The following is a 27,989-nucleotide window of genomic DNA, read 5'->3' as shown; positions in this document are numbered from 1 at the left end:
TAGCATTACAATATTATGTTTAAAATTAAGTAGGTAAAATATTAAATAGCTATCGTAGTATCGTACGTGTCCTTAAAGATGCCATGTTTACAAAACACAAAATAGGTGCTCGAATGCTTGATTGCACTCAATAACACGAAAAAATCGAAACACTGATGCCCTCTGTAAGTTATAATGATATAAATATATATACGTATAAACGTATAAATATATATATATATACGTATAATATATATAGAACACAGTCCTAAAATTGCTCACAATAATCAATGTGGACCGATCTAGATGCTCGCAAGATAGATCATCAACACGTGTTCGCTGCAACGTCCTGGAGCAGCGACAATGGGCACTGGCTGATTATTATTAATAGATTCAGTTTCCGGCCTAGCTATTTAACACCAACCAAGCGGCCATCGCTAATTTGCAGTGAAACGCAAAAGTATATCATCTTCTGGTAAGTTGAGACTGTTTAGATTTTTTTTTAGCTGCACCTCACAGTTGTAGACCGTAAATCCAGATCGGTTTTAGTAAAGTCGTATATAGTAATAATTAAGTTTTAAAATTTGTAAATTTAATTTTTAATAATATAGTTTAAAGCGTAGGTACGAGAACAAAAATTTAGAATTAATCTTTTTAGTCTTATGAGCGTTGATTCCAAGTTAAAATCTTTTCAAATTTAAAGCCGAAGGTCTATAGCGAGGTATATTATCCACCGAAACAGGCGGGCAGAATCCATGTAAAAATTTCTAGGGTCAAAATATATGACGTATAAAAATTTGACAGCAAGATTGATCCCTAAATAGTAAATACATACTTTACTACTAATAAAGACAATAAAGTCTACTCAATTCATCACAAACGTTTTTATTTCAAACCATCCATCAAATGCGGGTCGTTGTCAATTCAATGTATAATTCTGACCAAATTATAGGATATAAATAATTCAAAAATGTAAGGCTGAAAGCACAATATAACAGCATCGGGGCCGAGTACGTAAAAATTGTAACGTTCTTTTGTGCATTCGTCACGATTATACTCTATGTAATTTTATATTTACCGTTTTGGCAGATCAGTTTAACTTTACCGAACACAATCAAAGACAATGAATATAATCTATAATTATTATTGTTATAAGGATCGTACTCAAAGATTTATTGACGCATATATTTTATGCTTTTTATCGAAACGTCATAATATATTACGATTACATACAACAATAACCGGTTTATAATTTTGTGTGAAATCTTGATTCAAAATCGTACAATAGCAAAAAAAAAAATATGATATATATTTTATGAAATCAAAATGACGAGATTCGTGTCTCGACTGCCGCCACGTCGGTAAAACAAAATTATTTCTAAGTGTTCTATATTTTATAATAAACGGAATATCAAAATACGGTCGTGCTCAGAACGTCCTACCCAAAGTTTGATGAACACAGCAAGGTACACACAAAATGTACATATCGTAACTTAAAACCATGCATACTAGCACCGGTGTACCACAATTGAATGACAACCGTTGCATAGAGCTCGTCAAATAAAAAATCTAATGCATCAACACAGTTGCATATTGTATTGGTGATAATATAATGTGTATTTTTATTTTATTGAATTGCAATTTCTGATAATATTTACACGATCAGTATACCTCTTATCACTAATAACAAACCGCTAGTTATACCTTATATGATTTTAGAATAAAAATTCTCATAAAATGATATTTGCGTTTATCACCGAATTTAGATGTATTTATGTTTTATAGAAGTGCATTATTATCGTGGAGAAGGAAGTGAACGCCTCAGTAGTTAGTTTTCTACACTCATAATATTATGTTTGCGTTTATAACTTTTTTATTTTTATTTTGGAGAAAAGAAAAATAATTTCTACAAACACGTACAATAAGTTACGACTATTATATCAAATACATTCGTAACGTGAATTGTTTGATAACGAAGTCGTCCATTGATACCTCGCATTCATAATTATTAATTTACAAATATTATTATATAATTATTCTAATGTTATCTAATACATACATTATGATCCCAGATTTTCGTCTATTCATTATTATAAATTAAATTTTATTATGCTGTACATACAAATTTATTTATATGCACCTAGTTCGGTACGTCTATATTTTATTGTACGTAGTGAGGTGACAAAATAAATTAGTATCGAAAAGGAAAAATTTTAAATTACAATTTTATTTTATGGATTAAAATATACATAAATTATTATAACATAATATAGTGCATACGCATATTGCATGTATATTGTATATAGCAACACAATAAATAGCAATTATAATACATCATGATATTACTAATAATATGTATTTATGTTCTCGAGAGACGATCAATCAACATCGAATTAGATTTAATTAAACCGTCAGTCAATTTTACGTCTGAGTTACACATAAACATTTTTTTATATAGTGTTATAGTTTTACTGATTTCGAATAACAGATCCGACAACCGTACTTTTTATTTACTTTGCATGAAGTCAATTATGGTAAAGGATTCATTTAAAATCCCAACACTGAAAATAGCGATATTTCGTAAATATAGAGAAATGAATATTGACCACAATAAATTTGAGATTTTTTCACATTATAAATTATAATATTTGGTGACCATAATAATATTATTGGGATTTTTAATTTTCGTGAGTAAAATTGTAAGAATATTTGACTCACACGCAATAATCAAAATTTATAATATACTCTCATTAATAAAATCACTTAATTATACATACGAAAATCATACTAACAGGTCAACGTTTCATAAATTAAAAATTTATAAAGTGGTTTATTTCACAGGTGATATCCGTTTAATTTAAAAGCTTGTGAAAAACTAAGTCTGTGAAATTGTGAAGACAATATGAGTATGCCGTGTAGTACGATTCCAGTAAATATTACCATGTTATAATAATGTATACATATGATTAACACCAGTTAAGTAACATAAGTCACTGTATCACAATAAAAATTTATAGAACCGGTTACTTGTGTTACTTGGGTTATTGGCATAATAACACGTTTGCACGCATAGGTCACAGGTCGAAACGAAATATTTAAAAAAAAAATGTTTGTTGTTTTTAAACTTAATGATATTTTTACGTTATAAAGTAAATCCTACTCTAAGTTATAGTACTATACATTTAAATACATTTCACCACACTATAAAAAGTTTAATATAGGCATACCTGTTAAACAAAAATGATAATTAAGTTCACAGTTCACAATAGTCGAATTTAATATTATTAGGTAAGAGGAATAAAATTAGAAAAAAAATTAAGAACTTAGATTAAGATAAAATATAATTGTTATTGAATTTTATTTACACAGACGCGTTATAGGTATATATCAATATTTACCTACATTCATTTAACGCCATTTTAATCGCTTTAATGAACTTGTTTTTTTTAATAATATGCTTGCAAACTATTACAGTATTATGCAATTCAAAGCTAGAAATTATCATAGATTGAATTCTTTTAATCAATAGTATTATTTACTAATAATAATCGCATATTAATATATTGATAAATATGGTTGTGCAAACAATTCTAAAAATATTGTTTAAAATAATATATTTTTGTAGAGAACCGTAGTTGTTCCGAAAGTACATCATAGATCATAATTCATAATATTATCAAATACGAATGTCAGAACTTCGTGGTCTCCATGATTGTAGGATTTGATTGATATAATACGGAAACCATCGTAATGACTATATAGTGGAACTAGTGGAAGTATGATTCGACACTTTTTCGTGAATGATAGGAACACAAGTAGATATGCTATGATGATTGATGACACAAGATACAACTAGACAACCCCTATATGGCTAAATATTGAAATAATTTAAATTCACTGACCGGTTAGGTTATTATTATTAATTCTGAAAAACCTTATTTTAGTTCTGTATGCTGTAGTAGATAATACTGCAAGTACCGCCTATACCTTTAAAATCTAAATTGTTCAATTCGATACAGTGAAGAAACTAACCTAACAGTTAGAAATGTATTCAAACGTATGCATCTGTGCCCTCATCTCTGTAAGTACATTCTAGCTTCTGCCACAAATAATATTTTGTGTTTAATGTTTTTATAGCTATAATATATTAATATAGTCTATATTATTATAATATTGTTTCATTTATACATTAAATTTTATTGTTATAGTTTTCCAACACTTCAACTAATATAGTTGTCGGATATTTTATTTTTAGTTAATTTAATACATAGTAGGTATATAATACCTTTTAAAATTCACTCAACTAAACGTAATTTATTTCTATACGATGTATAATTTATGTACTCCTGTATCTAAATATTCAATGATTTTTTTTTATTTCTCGTAATTACTCGTTTAGCCTAACCCATAGATTAAGTTATTCATATGTTAGGTTCGTTATATTATATTTCTATACTTTATATTATACTAATTGAAAAACCTCTTCGAATACGTTTTAAGAATTCCTTCCGTGATCATAGTATTTGATAGACTTTATCTCGTGGTTATCAATTTAATTTGCTATTATATAAAACCATCTGTAACCATCAAAAACATAATGTAAAATGATGTATAATATGCATACTACATATACAATAGACCACTAAACCACTTCAATGATTTCTTTGATTGATTGATAAAAACGCACAAATGATTGTACCTATTACAGTGGTACTTACAAACGTATTTGATTATTAGAATTGATTGTATACCTTACGCCGAAAAAATAAATTATTATAAAATATAAATAGTACGCTCGCTGTTTGTTTTTACATTATAGATCTACGTCTTTGAGTATCTAATTCTATTAACGTTACAAATTTAAAATTATAAAATCAATAAATTAAATAAAAAAAAAAAATTTCAATAACCTTAATATTAAATTATTTCAAACTTTCTAATTTATAAATCAATTTTTGTTAAAAACATGTATTTGTTATAGGTATACATACGAGCGTAGAAACGGGGTGAGATATGGGGGATTGATCCCCCATGATCTTTTTCTTTTACATACATTATACCGACAATAGAAAAAAAAAATTTTTTTTTACAAAAATTCCCTAGTTTTTTTAGGTATCCCAATGAAAATTTCTGTCTACGCCACTGAGTAAACATATTACAATATTGTTACTGAAATATATATATATATATTTTTAATTACTTAAAATCTGCTCTCGCTAATCTCATTTTTCTGTCTTCATATATAAAAACTGCAAATTTTTCTTTTTTTCTTTTAGTTTCATTATAATAGGTACCTATATTGAATTCTATTTGAATTCTGTTTATATAATATTAGTTATTACTATATTATCTCTATTATATGTTATTACTATATTATAAATCAGACATTGAGCCATATGAATTAAAATAAATAAATTATAATATTTATTAGTACATACAATTCAAAATAAATTTTATAACATTCTATATGATATTATATTTTATAGTAGACAAGTAACATAATATAATCTTTGATTATAAATACTATAGTGTTTTTAAATTCATAATTAATACTTAGACATAATATATATAAATCATTTATTATAAGACTTGGATATTGATTATATATGTAGTTACTATTACTAACCATACCTCGTAAACTCATAATTTAAAATTTTTACAATTATTTAAATCTTTAAGGATATGGACGAGCGACGACCAATCAATGAATGCCAAGAAAAATCACTATTTACGTAAATTAAGTACTTTTCGAGACATAATATAATACACTCCGTATATATTATTATTCCAGATGTTCTTTGTATACTTTTGATCTTGATGTACAAACATAAACCTCAGCATAATGTGTATACATTATACTCGGACATGAAAAATAATAATAATAACAACATAATCATTCTGATTCTGGTTCTCACTCGTCATTCATTATAATAATATGTATAATGTTCAATGTACATGCAACAAAAACGGAAAATAATATATGCCTATACTATATAGATAAAACTATAAAAGTACTAAAATTTCATAAACGTTGTGCTTAAAATCAGGAATCGTTATGGTTGTTTTTGTGAGTTATTATTTATATGCGTCATAAAGCCTATATTTACTAATTTCACACATCCGAGCGGAAAAAAATAATAAATTGTAGGTAGGCACCTACGACCTACCTATATTATACGTCTGTCGGCTAGGTACCATACTCAAAGTTTGAATTCCATTCCGAATATGTATTTTTTCTAATTTTTCTTTGTAATACCATAATATTATAGTTTTTGGTGTTATGGCTAGTTTTTGGTTAACCAAAGAAAAGGAAATTTACTACTCATTGCTAGGATATTTTAAAATAACACTTGGAGATATTTTAAATAGTTTCTTTTTTAAGGCCCTATTTTAATTCCAACATGTGTGTATGTTATTTACTAATCATCTAATACTGATAGATTACTCTAAATGAATTCCAAACAAATTTAGATTTATCGTTTTGTCTTATTCATTATTAGATCCTATACTAACAATATTTAAACGAATTTGAACATTAATGACTAATCGAAATTTTACTTTAAATATGTTATAAACATTTTTTTTGTATGATTATCAATTAACTATGCTTTTTCAGATAAATAAATGGATAAATTAATTATTCAATATTATAAAACTGTTAAAATTCGTTTTCAATATCAAAATACCTACATAAAATCTTAAGTTTTAATACTCAATGTTTGACAATTCAATACAAAAATCTTCATAAACGTATTATATGTAATTGAATAAAAAAATTAAATAAAATGTAACGATTGTAACGCCACATACTTATTACAATATGAGTGGAAGTATTGTCCGATATACTTAAAAATCTACGAGTTAGGTTAGGTTGTGGTCGGGTGGAAATTGACTAATAAATTCAATATTTATAATAAAATACAGTTAAGTTAGATAAGGTATTTAATTATCGAAAAGGAATTTAAGGACTTGAAATAAATCATGAGGTTGTGTATAGAAACATGTAGAATTATAAAAATACAAATCTCGTGAGCTATATTTTTACATCTATACTCATATATGTAAGTGGTACATCGCATCCATAGTTAAGGCTATAATGTTTTTATTCGTGCGTATCAACAAAAAGTATAGGTTTACCATACTACCATGTGCATAATAAATATATGAAATAGATGACGCACAACTATTATATAGTATATAATATGATAATATATTTATTTAAAGTCACTTTAAAATAATTATCACGCATAGTTAACAACAAAAGTTAGGCAAGTTCATAATGTTATATTTCAAGAAAGGTTTCTGGATTTATATTATATTATTTATTTATTTATACTTATTTTTATTATTATTTATATTATATTGAAAATATATCTAAACTATTTTTAAAATATTTATGACCAATTGTAATTAAAATATTTTTAAATGTTGTATAAGTATGCTTATGTAGAGATGTAGTAAATATGATAACAAATTGGAAACAAAGAAAAAATGCTTACACATCAGTATTGAAATGTAAGAATATTAGTATATCTATTCAAGTAGCAATAAAAAAAAATATAAGACGTTTGTAATAATGACCAGTATGAAATTAAAGATAATTTAATACAATAAAAAATGTTTAATAATCTTGCATTGATTACATTACTATTTAAAAGTATTAATTAACAATAATAAAAACACATTTAATTAAATATTAAATTGTTGATATTACGTTTGAATCGTTTGATGTTATTCTAATAAGAATAATAGGAACCTTTTGAGTATTGTTCATATTTAAATGTATAATTCAGCGGTTTTTAAAGATTTCAATTAACAAAAAAACAGTACGTATGGAGTAAATAATAGTTAAGCTGAACAAGATCTATAATGACAACAACATCGTAAACAACTATCAAAAAAATTTTTTCTTCCGACATAAAAGTCTAAAAAATTATTATTAAAATAAACGTTAATATACTAACTATACAATATTAAAAAAGACAATTTGATGAGAACACTCAGTAATATGCGCACAATCTAAATTCTGTAAAAACATGATGAATATACATGTTCGTTCATGCACAAGTACCACCTAATATAAAACGAATTTTGACGGGGATTGATTTCTTACACAAAGTAAAAAAAAAATGATTAAGTTCATCCCTGTTGACTGTTAATGATAAATTGAATCCAGCTCTTATTTTTACGATAATATTTAAACAACTAAGTATATACTAAGGTCTACACAGTAATATCGATTTTCGACGCTTGTGAAACTACAAAATGGTTACAGAAGATGAAAGATTTGTTTTGTATATAACAGGAAACAAATAGAAATACTAAACTTCTGCCTATAAAGCCGGATTTTAAATAATGATATCCTTAAACAACGTCTAAAAATAGATCTCCTAACCTAACCTATGGCACGTAAGAATACAAACATAATAATATACGTTAGATAAACAAAAGGGGAAAGTGTTCCGGACCATTCCTACAAAATATAAATTGTGTTTAATAACCCATAATATTATTTTATGCAAATGCCAGTATTTGCTTAACATTTGATATTCAATACATTTTCTGCAAATCATTAAACAGTTACTATCGATTATAGAATATAGTTTTAACAAACAAAAATCGATGTGAGAGACTGATAAAATAAACTTATAATATACGGAGCGTTATATGTAAGGATAGATTTTGAGCGGAGCGAGTCATTAATGACAGCTATTGCTGTATACACTATTCATATATAATATACCTATAATACACCTTAGGTAACTGGAAATGAATAGTTTTTAATAATTAAATTTTGTGACTTATTTTACTAAATGCAATACATAGTGTAGTACAGACAGTTCAGTATAAGTTATAATGGTAATATTTTTTATGAGTTAAGATTTGTAGCGCCTCTTGAATAACATAAATGCTAGCTCTGTCTATGAGTAGAACCAATGGTGTGAAGTTAAATTTATATAAGATAATATTAGAATAAATTTACCTATTATCAAAGTTAAAGATAAGAACATTAGCTGCATAGACTGTGCTTAAACGTTGGCTTTTTTTCAATATTTTAATTTTTAAGATAGAAATGAGCATTTTTAACTTTTAAAATGTAAAACACTCATATCTTGCTTAAAAATTAAAATGTTACAAAAAGCCAACAGTTAAACCCAGATAGTGTTCTTACCATTAACTTTGATAATATCGGGTCAATTCATTCTAGTTGATAAAGTTAACAACACATAATACGTTTTATTGAACGAAAATTTGTCATATTATATGTTAGTAAGACACTAAGATAAATGTCACACATGAAGATACAGTGACATGGCAACTTTATAACTTCTCAAGACTTTAATTAGATAACTATAAATTTTAAATTAATAAACATTTCAATTATCTTCTCTCGAGTTTTTTTTTTTTAACATTTTTGAATAATTGGTGAGTGTCGATTATTTTGAATGCGAAGGATTAACTAATAAACTCATAAAAATCCTTAACGAGCAAGATCTATACATTTTCTAAAATAATATTATTGTGATTACAGTCAAATGTTTTTTTTGGTTTCTTACTCAGCTATGATAATGACAAAAATCTCAGACTCTGCAGCCCTTGTCAAATGTATATCGATGCGACTAACATAAAATTGCACCTGATAGTTCAAAAATAATATAAACACTAGGTCTATATTTAAATTTGGCTCTTATTACGATTTGGGGTCTTGAGGACTATCAGGAAAAATGCAATTTTAGGTTATGGAAAGTGGGACATTTTTTTAAAAATTTTTATTTATACAAGATTTTAATTTGTATTATTAATTATAACAATACACAGTTCCTATTAAACGCAATTAAAATGTTTCAGGTTTTATAACGAAAAAAAAAACTGGAAAATTCCTCTTTTGCCGGTTTTTCCCGACAACAACGACTACCTACGTCACTGCAGACATCACGCAATGATTTAATATCTACAGAACTCGCAATACACGGGTAAAGTAAATTATTTAATATTTTAACCGGCGTTCTATGTTTGGGATTATCTTTCATAGGCACTTACAGCACTGTGGTAGTCGGAGATATGCGGTCGGGTATCCGGTCGAGATTCAAGTACATACAGCGGACGGTCGTCTTGAAGCACATACATTTGGCCGGACATTCTGCGGCGGCCGAAGGAAACGACGGCAAGAAGAACGCCAATAACACAAGTAGCAACAGCGGACCGACCATCGTCTTCCGAAAAACAGCGGTGGCGGCGTTAACGCGGCGCCAACTAACGACGTAGTACTCCGGCCGAGTCATCGTGCAGACTGATCGCATTGCACACTGCGCGGTCGGCAGTCGCACGTGCCACTGTGGAACTTAATAAAATTATCCATTACCCAACGGTGCCGGCGCAAGCGTGATCTGCGTTGTCAGTACGCGATTTTTTCGAATGAACATTTTAATTTTAATTTTTTTTTATTTATTCAAGTTTAGGTCTCTTTACAGGTTAGAAATATAGATTACGCGTAAATAATTCAAACTGAGAAAACGGTACACATCCACTTGAGCGCATCACTTTGGATCACTCTAATAATATTATTATACCGCGCTATTACCGCCAGAGTAATAATCGGATTTTTCGTCAAGCTGCAGCCATAATTACTTTGTTGGGTTCAATGTTTTTCGTGCAATAAAGAAAATGCAAATCAGCTCACTACGTTCACTATTTTTTTTATAAGTTTACGTCAAAAAGTGTTCAAATATAACCTTATATGTAAGTACATAAAACTTCATTCAAATGTACTGCATTTGTATAATTAGACCTTAGAGAAACTATTAATTTCAAGAGAAGCAAGAACATTTTTTATATTATATTATTCTTGCATATAGGTAATTTTTAATATGGGAATAACTTAAACTAAATTGTATTGCATCATTTGCATCCATGACAATATTATTAAAACTGCATAAGCCGTGATGCGGGGTCACGGGGGTTTAATCGGGCTTAGCCTCGAAAAAAAATCAAATTTGACGAGTTATTATTATTTTTTCGATATTATTGTAATTGAACGATTCGTTATTATTTATGTAAACCCTTCCTCCTATAAGATTCGACTAAATCGCCACCTATACGTCCGGACTATTCTAAGTCTTAGCTGCAGAAGTTTAATACCTATACCAGTATACCTATATAATAGCAACCATGGGTTTCTTAATTCTTGGTATTCTCTCTAAGTTTAATTCATTATGTTATTTGTTCAAGGTTTTTAATACAACTTCTCATCACTTATTTGTTATCTTGGCGTGACACAGTGAACTGTAATTAATAATTATAAAAATAAAATAAAACATTGATACAAAAATCATAATTCATAACATATTAGGTTACCTATGTGTTTATTGATGATATATTCATAGTTTTAATATAACTATTTTAGTTTCAGAATTTCAGATGAATATTATGTCAGATTATCTATATATTCTACATAGTACCCACTACCCACATTATATTATGCAGTTAAACTTGTTTATACAAATTGAAATGTTAGCTATCGATTTTTTTATAAAATTAATCATTAGTATAATCATTAACCAATAACATTTTGTCTAAGCATTTATTATTGATTACTCATAATAATATCATATTATCGTCATATTGAAACTTATATATAAAAGAAATATTTTTTTCTCTCCTTTACTACATACACAATCGTTGATTTTATTATATTAAATAATATTTCATATACTCTTTACTTATATTAATTTCAGAATATTAATAACGTTAGAAAATAAAACCTTTGTACCAACACTATAGGTATATAATACCTAAGTGTTAAATTTCATCACATACTATTATCATATCTGATATCTATATGAAATATATCAATCATTATTCTTTATTTATCTTAATATACATTGTATTCATAACTTCCTATGACTAAAAACTATACCTATTAGTTATTACTAACATCCCATACAGAAAAACGTCCATGCACCTTAGTCATAAACATAACTCATACTTAAACTCATAAATAAGCATTTTATTATTGACATTATATTATTTATATTCTTCTTGGAAATTCATTTTTGTTATAAACTTTTCTTACTATCTCGAGATAACATGATTATTCTTTCCTTGCACTTGATTGGTATATTTAATATTTTGATAAGATGCTTAAACCTATATTTTACAAAATTATTCAAATTTTGACAAATACTTTACAAATATAATAATATTATCAAGTTATTAATAAAAAATAGAACAAAATCATAATATTGTGATTAAAATAGACAACGAATAACTTGCATAGTTTACTGTAAGAATAATCTACTACATATAACCAATAATTTCATCTTTAATTAAACATCAATCTAATTTATAATTATTTAGTTCAACAAATATATATATTATATATTTAATATTTAATTATTTTTTTACAATATAATATATTATTATGTTATAAATGCTATCATTATACATTATAATCAGTAAGTATTACGTTGTATGTATGACTAGGTACTATGACTAGACAGAAGATCTATATTATTTACTACATTTATAAGATAATCAAGTATAAGTTATATTTACTTCATTTATAAGAATACATAAGTATAAGTTATTTTTATATAATTTATTATGTAAGTATATATATATATATATATTATGTATGTAAAAAGACACGCTTATGAAGGTTAAATAAGAAAACAAGTTTGCGTATTATAATATATATAATACTATTATTTTAATTAATATTTTGTTAATGAAATAATGATAATAATGAACAGTTAATCCTAAAAAGGTGAGAATAGAAGACTATAACAACGATGCAAGATGAACTCTACTGAAAAATATAAATTTAACAAGATAACAACCGATGAGCAGTATTAATTAATTGAAGTATGCATTATGACGTATTAAATACGAACACGTGTGTAAATTATAATACATACAACTGCACTAAATAAAGTTTAAGTAGAATATATTATGATAAATGAACTAAGGTCAAAGACGAACAATTATACATCAAAATCCTATTATTTCGTATAAATGTTTAATATGAAAAATAAATTTAAGTAATCATTTAACTCGTTTAAATAAATTACATGTTAAAACATAATTTTCAAATACTTAATTAGCTTTAGTATATCATGCTTATAATACATTATTACACACCTATAACATATTATATAATAACTGTGCATCATAGGATAAATCAATATCCATAATAGGAGTGTTTACTGTATGTCTGTATACATTAGAATACAACTAAATAATAAATTATAAACATGAACATCTTTAATCTTAAAAAACCATATAGCTTTATGATTATTAACAATAATATATTGTATTCAACGAAATGTCTTATTGAACAAATGAATTATATTATGAGTTAAAAAATTATGATTTATGAGTAATATATTTTATTATTGTAAATTATAATTTAAGGTAAAAATGAGTTATACGAGTACCTATACTCTTATACCTATAGGTATAATACGCTACAGCAAATGTACATATTATTATTTATTATCTTTATATCATTACCAAAAACGAACACATATACAACTCTAATTGTCCGGTCAATCATACATTAATTTATTATACATTTAAGATACAATCATTAATAATTAGTAGGACTTGGATGTTGTGGGAAATATTAAAACAATTAAACGAAACGATGATAAAGAGCTACTGAGGCTCAACATACGTATATTTTTAGCAACAAAACCGTGGTAACCGAAACTAACTCATTTTCTAAATTATAAATGTTACTAAACAATAGTCAACCACCTCTTACATGCAATCGTCCAAAAAAAAAAAATTTTAGTACCTACTATATACAAATACTTGTACTTATAATGAATAATATAGGTACAACATAGCAGATTTACGATCAGTAGAACACATTATGAATTATTAACTTTAATATTAGAGAGAATTTACCTATTAATTATTATCAAAAGTAAAGACAAGAAAATTATCACTGTTTTATTGTGATTAATATTATTTTATTTTTTTTTTTTTTTGATATTTTAATTTATAAAAATTAAAATATCAAAAAAAAAATCAATGCTACAATACTGATAATGTTAAATAAAATAATAATAATTAACCCCACCACATATTTCTTTAATTTACGTTAAACAATTTCTTAAATCTTACAAGATTTTTAAACAACATTTAATTGATGATTATTACCTACTTACACTTAATCCTTTCCCGCTAGAAGGTGAAGACAAAGGAATTATCACCCTACCCAGTACAAACTACAGCACAGTAATCTATAATACAACTTTTAAATCGTATACACTTTTAATGAAAATTATAAATAGGTAATTATAATTAAAAGATCACCATAATATGTTTAGATTACATAAACTGTCTACTTAAGTTTATAAACTTAAGTTCTTGTGATGTTTACAAAAAAAATAAAAATAAAAATATTATCATTTTAAAACTTCTCGAAATAATTATATTATTTTAAAAATTATTATTTGATAATATAATAAATTTTAATATTTTATCTGCTATATCTTGAGGACTGATTCCTTTTTACGAATTATAATGCTCAAAGATCATAATATATATTATAATATTATACTTGCATAACATGGCGGAGTATAATTAATAAACATAAAAATTTATTATTATGTATTTGTTTAGATGTATGCAAAATGGCCAGGTGCAACTGGAGCATGATTATCCATTGGATTACTCAGACGACTGGTAAAGCGACTGTCTTTTCTGAACAATTTTGGATAAGATTTATGTACAGGATCTTTTGCTTTAATCGTACTTATGTTTCTAACATTTAACGACATTCCGATATCGGTGTACAGAGGGTATTTTTGTTGAAGCTAAAAAAATAATTCCTTGTTATGATGTTGTACAATTTATGTAATGTATATATTATTATAATTAATAAACAATAAACGTAAACTTTATTATTATGAATTTGTGATTAATATTATATCAAAAAACATACTTATTCATGTTAACCCTGCAAACACTTAAGACCGAAATTAAGTTGCTTAAATTAACAAAAAAGTAGGTCGTTATGACGTATCAATATGCCGAATTTAAGTATATTGATAAGTTATTTGTATACTATAAGTACATAGGTTAAGCTTATATGGTAATATAGTATAGGTATATATGTATAGGTTCAATGGTGTATAAATGGTGGTTACACCCTCTCTTCTCCAAAGTTTTTTTTTTTAAGTGTTAATTTGTTCTACAATATCTTTTTTGGTCGGTTAAAGCCCCTAATTTGTAAATTTTAGCCCTTCCCACTACCAAGTACCAATATTAATGTTAAGAGTGTTTAGACCTTACGCTAATGTGGCAATGTATAAGTTTATAATTTTTACGATATGCAGTTTGTATTGGTAACAAAATTTTTTTCGAAACACATACTTCTTCATCGATTTCGATGCCCAGTTCTTTAACTTCAAATCCTGGCAAGGCAAAGGCTTCTGCGTACGTACTACAGGCTTTGGTCTCGTTAGCTCGTTGCTGTTGCTTTTCAATCTGCTCCAACTTCTTCTTGGTCATCTGTTGCCACATGAAATCCTCCAACAATCGTCTCTTGCGTTCTTTGATACAAATAAATATTTTCAAAAATAAAAATAAAAATATTATCACGTGAAAAAATACGGATTAAACGATAAAACCTTCAAGCCGCAGCTAGGTCACTATACCAGACCTAATAACCCTCTTACCCCCCGTTTCACCAAACGATCAATTCGAGTTTTCAACATTCTTATCACGGTTATCCGTCTCCATCATAACAATTTGAAACTCACCGCTTTCAGTCTCGATATGATTTTCCTCCTGCGCCTTCTTTGCTTCGACAACCGCGTCATAATGTGCTCGGGTGACTGAAGGTTTCTTGTATTCGTTTTCTCCGCCCGGTGAAGTAAACATCCATCGTTGACTATGCATTTTTTCTCAAAAATGTGTTTTGCTTTGTCAGAAATAAAAACCACGGCGTAACAATCATGTAAATATTGTGTGACAGCTAAACGCAGCTATTTTTTACGAGCGCTTGTTTATTTTCTATCAGTAGATAGTCAGGTCGCTTTCTTGAGTAGGTATTAGCCAGCAAGTGGTAGGTATATAAATTAAATACCTACCTTTATTAGAATCTAATTATTACTAATTACCACCTAAAATTGACAATGAATCGGTTCCTCAGAAGAATTTTCACAAATAGTCAATATTCATCAAGCTTTTGCTTTGTCTTTGATCTTATATAATATTTTAAGATAGTAGTATTTATTAATTATAACTATAATACCACTTAGATAACTAGTATACAGAAATCAAGATCCATCAATACAAATCTTAAAGTTTTACAATTATCTGTTTATCAATAAGAAGTAAACCATACATATTTGATCATAGTGAAACTAAATTAAATAATTATTTTTTTTAAAAACCATAAAATTATCAATAAAATGACTTTAGTCTGATTATATTACCAAAGTAGGCAACTTGAAAGAATTGTAGATAAATGTAAAGTAATTTTTCTTTAAATAATATATTCATACATAGATAATATTATTATAAATTATAATATAATTTGAATAGCCATTAAGCTTACACGAGGGGTTCTGTAAGTAAATACTAATTGTAAAAATTCGATAATATCACTGTTTCTATTAAATTTTCAATAATAACATTTCATTTAAAATGTAACAACTATATGCGCTGAAATAAAATCAACTAATTAGTAATTACAACCTCTATTGAAATTTTTTAAATCCGATTATTTGCTGATATTTTTTTTAATGTTTTTAGTACTTTTAATTAAAATAGACTTCAATAATAATAAAAAAAAATTGATAACAATCATAAATAAAATTAGTTTAAAATAGTATTTAATATAACAAAATAATACATTTTACTATCAAAATAGTCAAACGGATAATTATTATTAAATATTAAAAATATATTTTGTACTTTCTCAAGAAAAATTATTGTATAGTACTTTATTTTTGAAAAATTATATTATTTTAATTTAATTTTTATAAAATTATATAGCATAATATTATATTGCATTTTGCAGAATTGGATATAATAATTGATAGTATTTAAATGATAAGCATTAAATATTGATAACTGTTATCAAATTCAACCGGTCGTCTTGAGTCTTGACTCTTTACAGTAAAGTAACAACTAACAACTTACTAACAAGTTTAAAGTACAAGTACTGTGGTCCGTGACTCCGGAGCCCCGAAAGTCGTTTGTCGTTACTCTTATAGTTTCGATTCTCGACTCTCAAAATGACAACAAGCTACAGAGATTTCAAAAAAAAAAAATAATGGAAATTAAATTGTCCTCGGGACATTAGTTATGATTTATGAAACAATAGTGAACATGCAAGTACAATAACTTTTCGTTGTAAGAAAATACTTCACTATGTTTCTGTATTTAAGTAAAAAGGTGGGTAGCTCGTTAAATTTGTAAAAAAAGCTGTTATTATTGTGACAATACCATTGCGATGTTTAGATCGCTATACCGAACAACACAAAAATCAATTGTCTTGAATGGAATTCTAGTCAGGATTGCATAGCAGTAGGTGGAGACGATGGTCTTTTGAAAGTGTTGAAAATCGATTCTGGTACGCCAGTAGATGGTAAGCCCAGAGGACTAGCAGGTCAGGCCAACCTATCAATAAACAAAACTCTTGAGGGCCATTCCGGTAATGTATTGACTATTGTGTGGAATGAAAAATACAATAAACTGACTTCAAGCGATGAAAATGGGCTAATAATAGTTTGGACATTATATAAGGTGTGTTTACAAAATAGTAATTATACATTATGCAAGTATGCTTAATTATAGACAATTTTATTTACTTATAATACATGTGTTTTGTCCATCTTCTAGGGAACATGGCAAGAAGAAATGATCAATAATCGTAACAAATCGGTTGTTAAAGGTATGGCTTGGAATGGAGATGGCGAAAAAATTTGTATTGTCTATGAGGATGGTAATCTGCTATAATATATTTCTTAATTTAGCCATTAACTTTATTTAGTTAATACTTAAATATATATTATGGATAATTTAATTTTAGGAGCTGTTATTGTTGGTTCGGTTGAAGGTAGTCGCATCTGGGGCAAAGAATTAAAAAAACTTATGTTGACAGGCGTTCAGTGGTCTCCAAATTCAAAGTTCCTTTTGTTTACCATAAAAACTGGGGAAGTTCATTTGTTTGACAGTGATGGAAATTTCATAGTATGTATAATATTGTTTTGATGGGCTAGTATAACTACTGGTTTTGTTTCAGTCAAAATTAGGTATAGTGTGTCTACCTATATCTCTTAATAATGTTCCAATTACTGCATGTCATTGGCTTGATAAAAATATGAACGACTGCCCACAATTGGCAATTGCATACAAAATAGGACACGTACAATTGATGAGAGACCAATACGATATGAGTAATTTATTAAAACTAAATATTTATTTATTTTACTTGTTTACTTATGAAAGTAGTATAAAATAGACCCAGTAGTTTTTGAATGCGATATGATGATTGTGGCTATCAAATGGAACCATAATGGCAGTGTGCTGGCGTTGGTTGGTACATTAGTAGTTGATGGAGATATTAAAGAATCCAATGTACTTCAACTTTATTCACCTTTCGGAGAAGTAAGTTTTCTATATTATAATTGTCATTATATAATAAATCTATATGTTAACATAAACTTAAAAATTATTATTTCGTTTTTAGCATTTGAGAACCCTTAGAATTCCTGGTTACATGGTATCATCCTGTTGTTGGGAAAGCACGTCTTTGCGCATCACTTTAGCCATTGATAGTTTTGTTTACTTTGCCAATGTGCGATATGATTATCCTTGGTGTTATTTTGCTGGAACAATTGTTTATGCATTTAGAAACTATGAAGAAGCTGTAACAGAGATTACATTTTGGAACATAAAAAAAAATGAAGTAAATATTTTGTCTAACTTATAATTGAATATAATATTATAGAGTAAAATAAAAAATGTGTTTCCCATTTATTTTAGTTTTATCATACAAAATACGATTCATTGTTATGTATGGACGCTTATAAAGATCATTGTGTTCTTGCTGTACGAAATAATAATAATGATGAATCCAAGCCTTATACACTCATTATTTGCAATAATATAAATACTACAGTTGATTGTAAGAATTTTATTTTTGAAAAAAAACATAATGGTTAAAAAATAAACCTATTCAATTTTATATTATTTGTTTTTTTTTAGCCAAACACATTAATTTTGAACCAATTTGGATTACAATGAATGGGACTCTTGTAGTTGTTTCTTCTCACACAAGCTTCATGACTTGGCAATATGCTGTTCCTAAATCACATTCTGCATCCATAACCAACAGTAAATTACTAATTCATCTTCTACTTATATATAAATAACATAATTATGTTACTTGGTATATTATCTACAACTTATTCATTTATTATATGGTTACAGTTAAGCGTAAAAAAGTTAAAATGTTTCATGTTGACGATACTCCTTCTGGAGTTGATGAACTCACTCAAGAATCTAGGGAATTCAAAAGCTCTTCATTTCAGAAAGTAAATCTCATGTAAAGATGCTGAAATTTAATATTAAATATTCAAAATGTGGTATTATTTAGGAGACCAAGGATCATATAACATGTATAACAGCAAGTGATAAATATTTGTTGATTGGCAGAGAAAGTTGTGCTTTACAAAAATACTCATTGCCACAGGTGGCTTTGGTAGAAAGAAAAATGTTGTCCTCTAAACCTTATAAATTGGCTTTAAATTCAAATTCTACGTAAATTTTCTTTTTTTTATAAATCTGTTATCATAATATTGTTAAAATATAAATGTATTTATTATAAACATATTTTGTTTTCATCCAGGCGATTGGCTGTCATTGATTCAACTGGAATATTGACACTTGTTGAGATATCAGAAGATAATGTTGTAAAGGAATCAACTAATTCAGAAGCTTCAAATTCATTCCAAAGACGAGATGTGTGGACTATGAAGTGGGCATCAGATGATCCTGAGCTTTTAGCAATCATGGAGAAAACTAGAATGTATGTCATTAGAGGGTTTAACCCTGAAGAACCAATTAGTACTTCAGCCTATATTGCCTCTTTTGAAGTAAGTTGAATGAAATTTCACTTTTTTATTGTTTAAAAACATTAGTAAATTAGTCAAGTCTCAAGAATTTTAGAGGTAATGGTCTTTTTGTATAGTTAATAATGAATAATTTTGTTTTATTTATAATGGCTGTAATAGACTTCACAAATATGTATTATTAAAATATTAAATGTTTGTAAAATTTACTTCTGTATTAAGTGTTGCTATTAATGAAAACTGTTAATATTATTATACTATATTAAATTAATATTTATTTTTATAAGAATTTAGAAATTCAAGCAGTTATGTTAGATGAAATTATTCAGTCTCCAGAAAACCCATCTCTCGATTATGTTATCACATTAGAAACAAAATCATTGCGAGACACAAGACAACTTTTGGATAAAGTTAGCATTGGAGAAGCAATCAAATTTATTAATGATAATCCTCATCCAAGATTATCGTAAGTACTGATAATTATTTCACTTTTACTCGTCACCATCAACAACAATAACATCATTTTAGTTCTTGACAGATTTTATCGCTAAAGTATTTTACTAAATATAAATTAAAAACAAATAATAACACAAAAGGTTTTAATTATGTACACAGCAACAACACATGTGCTTAAAAAATTTTTTCACTCGCTTATATAACGATTTCGGTTTTGGATCTTTTCCCAAATCTTGTTTGGATTCTTTTTCGTCTGTTACTAATTTCAAATTATCTGGTGTTTCCAATTCAGTTTATGTTAATGCCATATTTGGCAATAACTTTGTATTTTTAATATGGTTCAATTTTTGAATCGAACATTTTTTTTCCAGCGTCAAATTTGGACATGACGCGCTTAATTTATTGTTGTGTTGTACGATTTCAATTGTATTACAAAACTAAAATATCAAATAAATAAAATTTCCATCGTAAATCTCAAAATGTCTGTTTAAACACCCACCGGGATTGAGCCTATCACTTTTTAAAGTATTTGTTTTCCAAACTGTGAGGCGCGCCTCCCTTGGGAGCCGCGAGCACTTGACAGGGGAGGCACGAGCCGTGTTATTTTGTCATAACAATAAAAATATTTGTATATTTAAATATTATAACTTTGTTATTCATTTATTTATGGGAGGCGCAATTATTTTTTTTTAATTTTAGGGTGGCGTAAACCGTAAACTAAAAAAGTTTGGAAACCGCTGCTATAGCCATAATATTGGTACATTTGTATCGACTATGAAAAAAAAATTGATTGTTAAAATTCTTTACCTTAAAATATAGTGATAGGATATTGTATTATGCTCACAAAAATAATTAATAAATAAGATTTTTTATATAATAAATTTAATGATTTTTTAGGATTAAGATTTAGTAGTGTATGAGGGTGGGGGGCAATTAAATTTTGTATGGAATGCTTGTTCATCCATCATCCGCTAAGTCTCCCTTCTAGTTTCATTTCAAATCAAGTACTGTCTTAAATTGTTATATTTACAAAAAATATTTTATAAGAACTAAGTTCTAAGAAATCAATATGTATTTTAAATTTTAATGTGAATCTAAAGTTATTATTACTGATTTTGTTTCCAAGTCTAAAAGAAATACAAAAAATAATTTTACAATTTGTATTTAATCAGTTATTTTTAAAGATTCCATACTCAAAGACTATATAAAATTAAATAAATATAAATATTAAACAACTTTTATCTTATGATTTTAAGTCATTTACATTATTTTATTTAGGAGATTATTAGCTGAAGCGTCTTTGCAAGCTTTAGACCTTTCAACAAGTGAAACTGCATTCGTACAATGTAAAGACTATTATGGCATAAAATTAGTAAAACAATTAGCTAACATAAATGATATCCTTTTAAAACAAGCTGAAGTAGCTGTATATTTTGGAGATTATGCGAAAGCTGAACAACTATATATTGAAGCTGATCGAAAGTATAAATTTTATTATTTATCTTATAACAATATTATTTTTAAGTTAGTTTTTATTGTTTTTAATAACTGTTATCGATCATATATTATGTTATGTAGGGATTTGGCTGTAATTCTACATCAAAAACTAGGTAATTGGTTTAAAGTTGTTGAACTATTGAAATCAAGTTCTTCACTTCTGGGAATATCTGGTCTCACAATGAATTTAGCGTGGCAAGGGATTGGCGATCATTTCCTAGATAATCAGCAATGGTAAAAAAAAATCTGTTCAATATGTAATTGCTTACTAACACAGTCAATATTTTATAATTTAAATTTTTAACTCTCAGGGATATGGCTGTTGAATATTATAAAAAAGCAGATAACCCTGAAAAGCTAGTTGAATGTTATATAATATTAAAGGATTATGAGTCATTAACATCCCTTGCTAAAAGTCTGCCAGAACACCATCCATTATTGGAAACAATTTCAGTATTTTTTGTCAACAGTGGGATGGTTGAAGATGAGTCTATAGATCAAAAGGTAAAGTTGAATATTTAATATAAATGATTTTGTGTCTTAAATTTAAAAACAAATTTGAATGTTTTAGTTTTCAAAAGCAACATTTTCGTCTAGTATTGAATTTGATACGGGCAAATTAAATGAACATATGAAATGTATGAATGATACCAATCGTGATCGGTGGTTAGATAATGTTAAAGACGTTTTGACAATGGTTTCTAAGTGCATAAACGGAGAACGATACACAGAAGCTGCCCAATTAGTATTTGCTGTAAATATACAATTAATAATAATTCTGTTATTTCAATACTCTATACTATACCCATATTTTTTAATTTCAGACTGTTTATCAAGAAATAAAATCTGATATACAGCCAAACATTATAAAACAGCTGGCTACAGCCGGTGCACTACTGATCGAAGAATATAAAGAGAAAAACATTGGATCCACCTTGTTAGATGGTAAATAATTGATTTATGTTTTATTATTACTATGTATTTAACTTAACTTTATTTTTTTAATGCCATTCAATAATTGTTAATCAGCCGAAGAAATTGTAATGGACAATTTCGAAATAAAGCCATTTAAATCTCGTGCTGAAATTATAGAGAACAGTTGGCTTATCGTTGAATCTCTACATTTTTTAATCCTTGCCCAGCAACAACTGTACAATGGTAATTGATACATCAATAAAGTTTTAATATTTTAATAAAATGTACACAGCATTAATACTTTTGCTATTTTTAACTACATGTTTTTAGGAGACTTTCATTTAGCTCTATGGACATCATTAACACTTCGCAACTATGAAGACTTGTTAAACACAGAACAAATATATTCGATCATAGCATTGGCAGCGATAGCAAATGGCTTATTTAATATCGCATCTAGAGCTTTCATGAAACTTGAGACTATTGATTCAGTAAGTAATAATTTATGTAATTAAGAATCCTATAAAATGTTGATATTGTTTTTCAGAAAAAAAATTACAATCAATTAGCATTGATCATATTTAGTAAGTATGCTCCCAAAGACTCTACTCCGTTACTCGTTCAATGTTACAGTTGTTTGGATGACTTTCCGGCTTGGTAATTTCTTTACACTTTTTAAAATACCCAATATATTCACACTTGAGTGGTTTAACATCTAAAAAGATCTTTTGTATGTGTTACAGGTCCTTAAAATGCCCAAAATGTAAAATCAAACCAGAAGCCAGTATTGTTACAGGTCAGCCATTGACAAACATCAAATCTCTTTGGTGTTGCAGACAATGCAAACGTAGTGCAACTACAATAGATATGGGTCCATTGAATTATTGTCCATTGTGTAAGAAAGAGGTTATTCTTTCTTTTTGAATTATTTCACCTCTCATGTTGGGATTGCACTTTACACTTTCAAGTCAAGATTTGTACACAAATTGTTTTCCTATTGAAACTAATTCCGTCCTTTTTACACTTAAACGCACATTATGATAAGACTGAACAAAATATACTCGTGAGTAAGCTATGTATTTATTAAATGAACAATAAAATATTTAAACAAACTTATAAGTATATAATAATATATTTTGTATTGAAACTAAAAGTTGAATACAATAATTAATTACTTTTATAAATAGCTATTGTTTATTTATGTATATTTTTCTAGCCGAAGCATATAATATCAAGTATTTACTATTATTGATTAATTAAATTACATAATAAACAATTTAAAATTACATTTTTGATTTTATAATAAACAAAGCAGAGTGTAATTAAAAAAACAGTATATTATTTAATTTGGAATGTTACATATGAAATTGTGGGAAATATATAATAGAAAGGTTAGTGTTTTAAATATTAATTTAAAAAAGTTTCATAGACTATTATAAATAATTTATTAGAATTATTGTTAAACTACAAAAATTATCATCAATAATAAACAACTACAAATTTAATGAAAAAATAAAAACATAAAAATAATAACAAATAATAATATCTTATAAGTTTTAAATATTTTTTCTTTTTAAAAACCATTGTCTCTATTTAACAATTATTTCACTATTATGATATTATAAATTACATTTTATAATTATTGCTTTATATTTTATTTTTTAGATATTAATCAATGTCAAAGTAACTTATTTTTTTGAATTTTTCCTTTGCATTAATAGTTACATTATTATGTAACTAAAAATCAATTAAAAATTTACTTGATAAATGATAATGTTACTTGCTCCAACTTTAACTTTTTTAAGCAATTTCAAATTATCAATTATTATCATATTTACATTTAATAATTTAAACTTACTGAGATATATAGGACGAATACAACAGTTTCAAACTAAGAAACAAATATAATTAAAATAAATAAGGTTAAATATAAAAAAATAATTTCTACTTCAACAAAGCTTCCCTCCAAAATCTGTTGATGCTGCTTCAGTCTCTTCATTTTCAATATTGGTGACTTGCTCTTTCTATAAGTATTAAAATTAATTAAATTATATTATTATAAAATGTATGGCAATAATAGTCATAACATACAGGTTCCACTATCCATTTATCAGCCAAATTTTTGGCAAGTATAGCGAACTCAACATCCATATGCTTAATAAAAGGACTGTTTAACATTTTCTTGATTTGAGCACAATCGTGATCAGAATATGCGTTTATAATACTGTCGAGCATATAAACCTAATGACATACAAAGGTTAATGTTATTAAACCATGTTATAGCAAAAGTATTGCAATGTATTTGTACCTCTGCTTGTTCACAATATTGCATTCCATATTCTTGCAATACTTTTTTAGCCGCCACATAATCGTCCTTAGCCAATTGTAATAAAAATAGTTCAACAGCTACTCTGCCCATATTGGATGTCGGGCCTCCTTCGGTGACCAGATCAAATTGACGTTTTAATTCATTTTCAGCTTCTTCGTACCTAAAAAAACATATCACTATTTTAAGCACTTTAAATCAATAAAAATAATATAAAAATAACACTACCTATTCAATTTCACCAACAGTCGAGCTACTTTGTGTGTATACTCCATTGCTTGTCCAATCGAATCTTCAGTCTAAAAAAAAAATATATATTATCTCCAAATAAAGGATTTTTTTGTTACATTCTAAATAGTTATATCAAATTTTTTGACTTGAACAAAAATAAGCTTTTTTCAACATACCCCAGAAATGTTTGAAGCTTCTTTTAAGAGCTTAACAGCTGAATCTGGGTCTGATGGTTGTAATATATCTGCAGCTTTGTTCAACAATAATGATGCGCTTCCAGAGGATCCATGTTGCTGATAATAGTGACTGGCTTTCATAGCCAATTTAAACACATCACTTGTATCACCAATCTCCTTAGCCATTATAATTGCCTGATCCATACACCTAAACAAAAAATATTATTAATTTTAAAAATAGAAACAAAAATAAAGTTAATAACTTACTTAGCAGCATGAAAAAGACTAGTATGAATAGTGTTAAGATAAATTAAAAGCTTTTTCACTATCTTGTCATGTGCAAATTATTGACATTTATTTAAAACAATAAATGTAACATTTATATAAAAGTTTTTAATACAATCATCAATATTATGTGTTATAATCTACATAAATTACCAACATTTTAAGCCTACTCAAGCTTCAATTTCAATTTTTATATTTTTTTTTAAATAAAAGTTTTGATGTTAGAATAAAGGATACGATCCATTTTGTAAATAATTTTCTGATGCTTTCATTAAACATTCTTTACTCTCTTTGTATGATTTTCCAACTCTGAAACAAGTAGCTGCAAACAAAAACAATAATAAAAACATTATAAATTGTCTTTATTCATTTTCAGGAATACGATTTAAGCAAGCAACTATAGACAATAGACTATATTTATTTAAATAAATAAATATAATCTGGTAACCCTATGCCACACTCTCTAATACTCTATAGTACATAATATACATGCCTGCTTTCATGTATTCGTCAGCTGCACTGTCATAATCAGGGACCCATTTCAACAGAGATAGCTTCAGACTTGAAATAAAATCATAAATTAGGTATCAATTATTTAAGAAATGTTCACTGTTCAGGCAAAAGAATACAAAAAATCATTTACTATTTCGCAGCTTTGTCCATACACTCCTTTGCCTCTTGAATCTTGTCTTTGGACATGATTCACAACACTTCAAATCTCAAACAATCGTATAAAATCTTCACTAGACTGAGTCTGTGACTTGTGGCAGTAGAAAACAATTTTAATAAAATATATCTTATATCTTTATAACAAATTATTTACAACAAACTGAACGAACGATGTAAAGTTGAAAGTACTAAAGTTCAGAGGATTTGGACTATTAAGACGTATGTTCCGCTAGCAATATTTGATAAGCGTATACAAGGTTCCCAAACTAGTCTAAAATCAAAAAAAATTACAAAATAGTCATAAACCAACAGATGGCGCACGATTTCAGAAAAACCATCCACTAACAAAATACCAAACATCACTTAAAAAAAAATAATAAAAAATACTTACGGGTCCGTCGCCACTTTCTAAGTAGTATGCAAATTTTCGTTATAACACGGAGAATTTGAATATGCAATTAGATGGCGGTGAGTCGTCTCGCGAAAACGTCGGGAGCTCACCATATACCGGAAGCACCACGCATCGAAATACGCGACTATTGTACATTTTTTAAAAAATTTTTTAAAATACTTACGAGTCCGTCGCCACTTTCTAAGTAGTATGCAAATTTTCGTTATAACACGGAGAATTTGAATATGCAATCAGATGGCGGTGAGTCGTCTCGCGAAAACGTCGGGAGCTCACCATAGACAGGAAGCACCACGCATCGAAATACGCGACAAATGTACATTTTTTGAGAATTTTTTTAAAATACTTACGGGTCCGTCGCCACTTTCTAAGTAGTATGCAAATTTTCGTTATAGCACAGAGAATTTGAATATGCAATCAGATGGCGGTGAGTCGTCTCGCGAAAACGTAGGGACCTCCCCATAGACCAGGAACACCAAGCATCGAAATACGCGACTTATGTACATTTTTTGAGAATTTTTTTAAAATACTTACGGGTCCGTCGCCACTTTCTAAGTAGTATGCAAATTTTCGTTATAACACGGAGAATTTGAATATGCAATCAGATGGCGGTGAGTCGTCTCGCGAAAACGTAGGGACCTCCCCATAGACCGGAAGCACCACGCATCGAAATACGCGACTATTGTACATTTTTTAGAAAATTTTTTAAAATACTTACGAGTCCGTCGCCACTTTCTAAGTAGTATGCAAATTTTCGTTATAACACGGAGAATTTGAATATGCAATCAGATGGCGGTGAGTCGTCTCGCGAAAACGTCGGGACCTCCCCATAGACCAGGAACAATACGCATCGAAATACGCGACTAATGTACATTTTTTGAGAATTTTTTTAAATACTTACGGGTCCGTCGCCACTTTCTAAGTAGTATGCAAATTTTCGTTATAACACA

At 27.5% G+C, this 27,989-nt stretch overlaps 4 protein-coding genes and 2 long non-coding RNA genes across 7 annotated transcripts in view; 3 read left to right on the top strand and 3 right to left on the bottom strand.

The window, feature by feature from the left end:
* LOC114123324 (peroxidasin) overlaps window positions 1–10,280 on the bottom strand; it is a 28,033-nt gene extending 17,753 nt beyond the window's left edge. Inside the window, exon 1 of the mRNA XM_027986257.2 lies at window positions 10,021–10,280. Within this exon, the coding sequence (XP_027842058.2) occupies window positions 10,021–10,280 (260 nt within the window). The remainder of the gene's footprint in view (window positions 1–10,020) is intronic.
* On the top strand, window positions 24–9,954 carry LOC114123327 (uncharacterized). Its single transcript, XR_003592338.2, has 3 exons — window positions 24–164; window positions 286–454; window positions 9,829–9,954. It is a non-coding gene; the product is annotated as an uncharacterized LOC114123327 (long non-coding RNA).
* On the top strand, window positions 10,235–14,743 carry LOC114123328 (uncharacterized). The gene is made up of 3 exons (XR_003592339.2): window positions 10,235–10,378; window positions 10,452–10,719; window positions 14,611–14,743. It is a non-coding gene; the product is annotated as an uncharacterized LOC114123328 (long non-coding RNA).
* LOC114123325 (uncharacterized) lies at window positions 14,521–16,042 on the bottom strand. Its single transcript, XM_027986258.2, has 3 exons — window positions 15,753–16,042; window positions 15,364–15,542; window positions 14,521–14,804 (listed from the first exon to the last, which is right to left on the bottom strand). Exons 1-3 carry the CDS (start codon window positions 15,889–15,891, stop codon window positions 14,607–14,609), a joined length of 516 nt encoding a protein of 171 aa, XP_027842059.2. The 5' UTR covers window positions 15,892–16,042; the 3' UTR covers window positions 14,521–14,606.
* Window positions 16,043–17,090: 1,048 nt separating this feature from the next.
* On the top strand, window positions 17,091–24,274 carry LOC114123334 (WD repeat-containing protein 35). 2 transcript variants are annotated; one of them, XM_027986265.2, is made up of 22 exons: window positions 17,091–17,394; window positions 17,461–17,745; window positions 17,842–17,944; window positions 18,032–18,192; window positions 18,245–18,398; window positions 18,464–18,609; window positions 18,692–18,910; window positions 18,988–19,129; window positions 19,210–19,338; window positions 19,435–19,538; window positions 19,601–19,764; window positions 19,853–20,099; window positions 20,363–20,541; window positions 21,810–22,013; window positions 22,110–22,262; window positions 22,340–22,532; window positions 22,600–22,782; window positions 22,853–22,973; window positions 23,058–23,186; window positions 23,274–23,434; window positions 23,491–23,600; window positions 23,687–24,274. In XM_027986265.2, the coding sequence occupies exons 1-22, from the start codon at window positions 17,371–17,373 to the stop codon at window positions 23,865–23,867; spliced, it is 3,492 nt and encodes a 1,163-aa protein (XP_027842066.2). In that variant the 5' UTR covers window positions 17,091–17,370; the 3' UTR covers window positions 23,868–24,274. The 2 variants fall into 2 exon arrangements, with proteins under 2 accessions (XP_027842066.2, XP_050056642.1); XM_050200685.1 differs by lacking the exons at window positions 17,091–17,394; window positions 17,461–17,745; window positions 17,842–17,944; window positions 18,032–18,192 and having other exon boundaries at window positions 18,265–18,398; window positions 18,454–18,609.
* A 553-nt stretch (window positions 24,275–24,827) lies between these two features.
* On the bottom strand, window positions 24,828–26,841 carry LOC114123341 (gamma-soluble NSF attachment protein). Its single transcript, XM_027986274.2, has 9 exons — window positions 26,605–26,841; window positions 26,455–26,522; window positions 26,199–26,283; window positions 25,944–25,961; window positions 25,677–25,884; window positions 25,498–25,568; window positions 25,252–25,432; window positions 25,035–25,184; window positions 24,828–24,967 (listed from the first exon to the last, which is right to left on the bottom strand). Exons 1-9 carry the CDS (start codon window positions 26,658–26,660, stop codon window positions 24,893–24,895), a joined length of 912 nt encoding a protein of 303 aa, XP_027842075.1. The 5' UTR covers window positions 26,661–26,841; the 3' UTR covers window positions 24,828–24,892.
* Window positions 26,842–27,989: the final 1,148 nt, after the last annotated feature.

Source organism: Aphis gossypii, chromosome 2, assembly GCF_020184175.1.
Source record: "Aphis gossypii isolate Hap1 chromosome 2, ASM2018417v2, whole genome shotgun sequence".
Classification (NCBI taxonomy): Eukaryota; Metazoa; Arthropoda; class Insecta; order Hemiptera; family Aphididae; genus Aphis; species Aphis gossypii.
Note: the sequence above shows the minus strand (reverse complement) of the source record. Positions and strands in the feature narration are given on the sequence as shown.

What these genes read in the sequence shown, in the direction of transcription:
- LOC114123325 (XM_027986258.2), bottom strand. Translation starts at nt 15,891, where the DNA reads ATGCATAGTCAACGATGGATGTTTACTTCACCGGGCGGAGAAAACGAA. An exon ending in TCATATCGAGACTGAAAGCG is followed by an intron (nt 15,543 to 15,752) that starts GTGAGTTTCAAA and finishes TTTGTATCAAAG; the next exon opens with AACGCAAGAGACGATTGTTG. An exon ending in GCATCGAAATCGATGAAGAA is followed by an intron (nt 14,805 to 15,363) that starts GTATGTGTTTCG and finishes TTATTTTTTTAG; the next exon opens with CTTCAACAAAAATACCCTCT.
- LOC114123334 (XM_027986265.2), top strand. Translation starts at nt 17,371, where the DNA reads ATGTTTCTGTATTTAAGTAAAAAG. An exon ending in CCAGCAACAACTGTACAATG is followed by an intron (nt 23,187 to 23,273) that starts GTAATTGATACA and finishes ACATGTTTTTAG; the next exon opens with GAGACTTTCATTTAGCTCTA. An exon ending in AACTTGAGACTATTGATTCA is followed by an intron (nt 23,435 to 23,490) that starts GTAAGTAATAAT and finishes ATTGTTTTTCAG; the next exon opens with AAAAAAAATTACAATCAATT.
- LOC114123341 (XM_027986274.2), bottom strand. Translation starts at nt 26,660, where the DNA reads ATGTCCAAAGACAAGATTCAAGAGGCAAAGGAGTGTATGGACAAAGCT. An exon ending in ATGGACAAAGCTGCGAAATA is followed by an intron (nt 26,523 to 26,604) that starts GTAAATGATTTT and finishes TTTTATTTCAAG; the next exon opens with TCTGAAGCTATCTCTGTTGA. An exon ending in TGACGAATACATGAAAGCAG is followed by an intron (nt 26,284 to 26,454) that starts GCATGTATATTA and finishes TTTTGTTTGCAG; the next exon opens with CTACTTGTTTCAGAGTTGGA.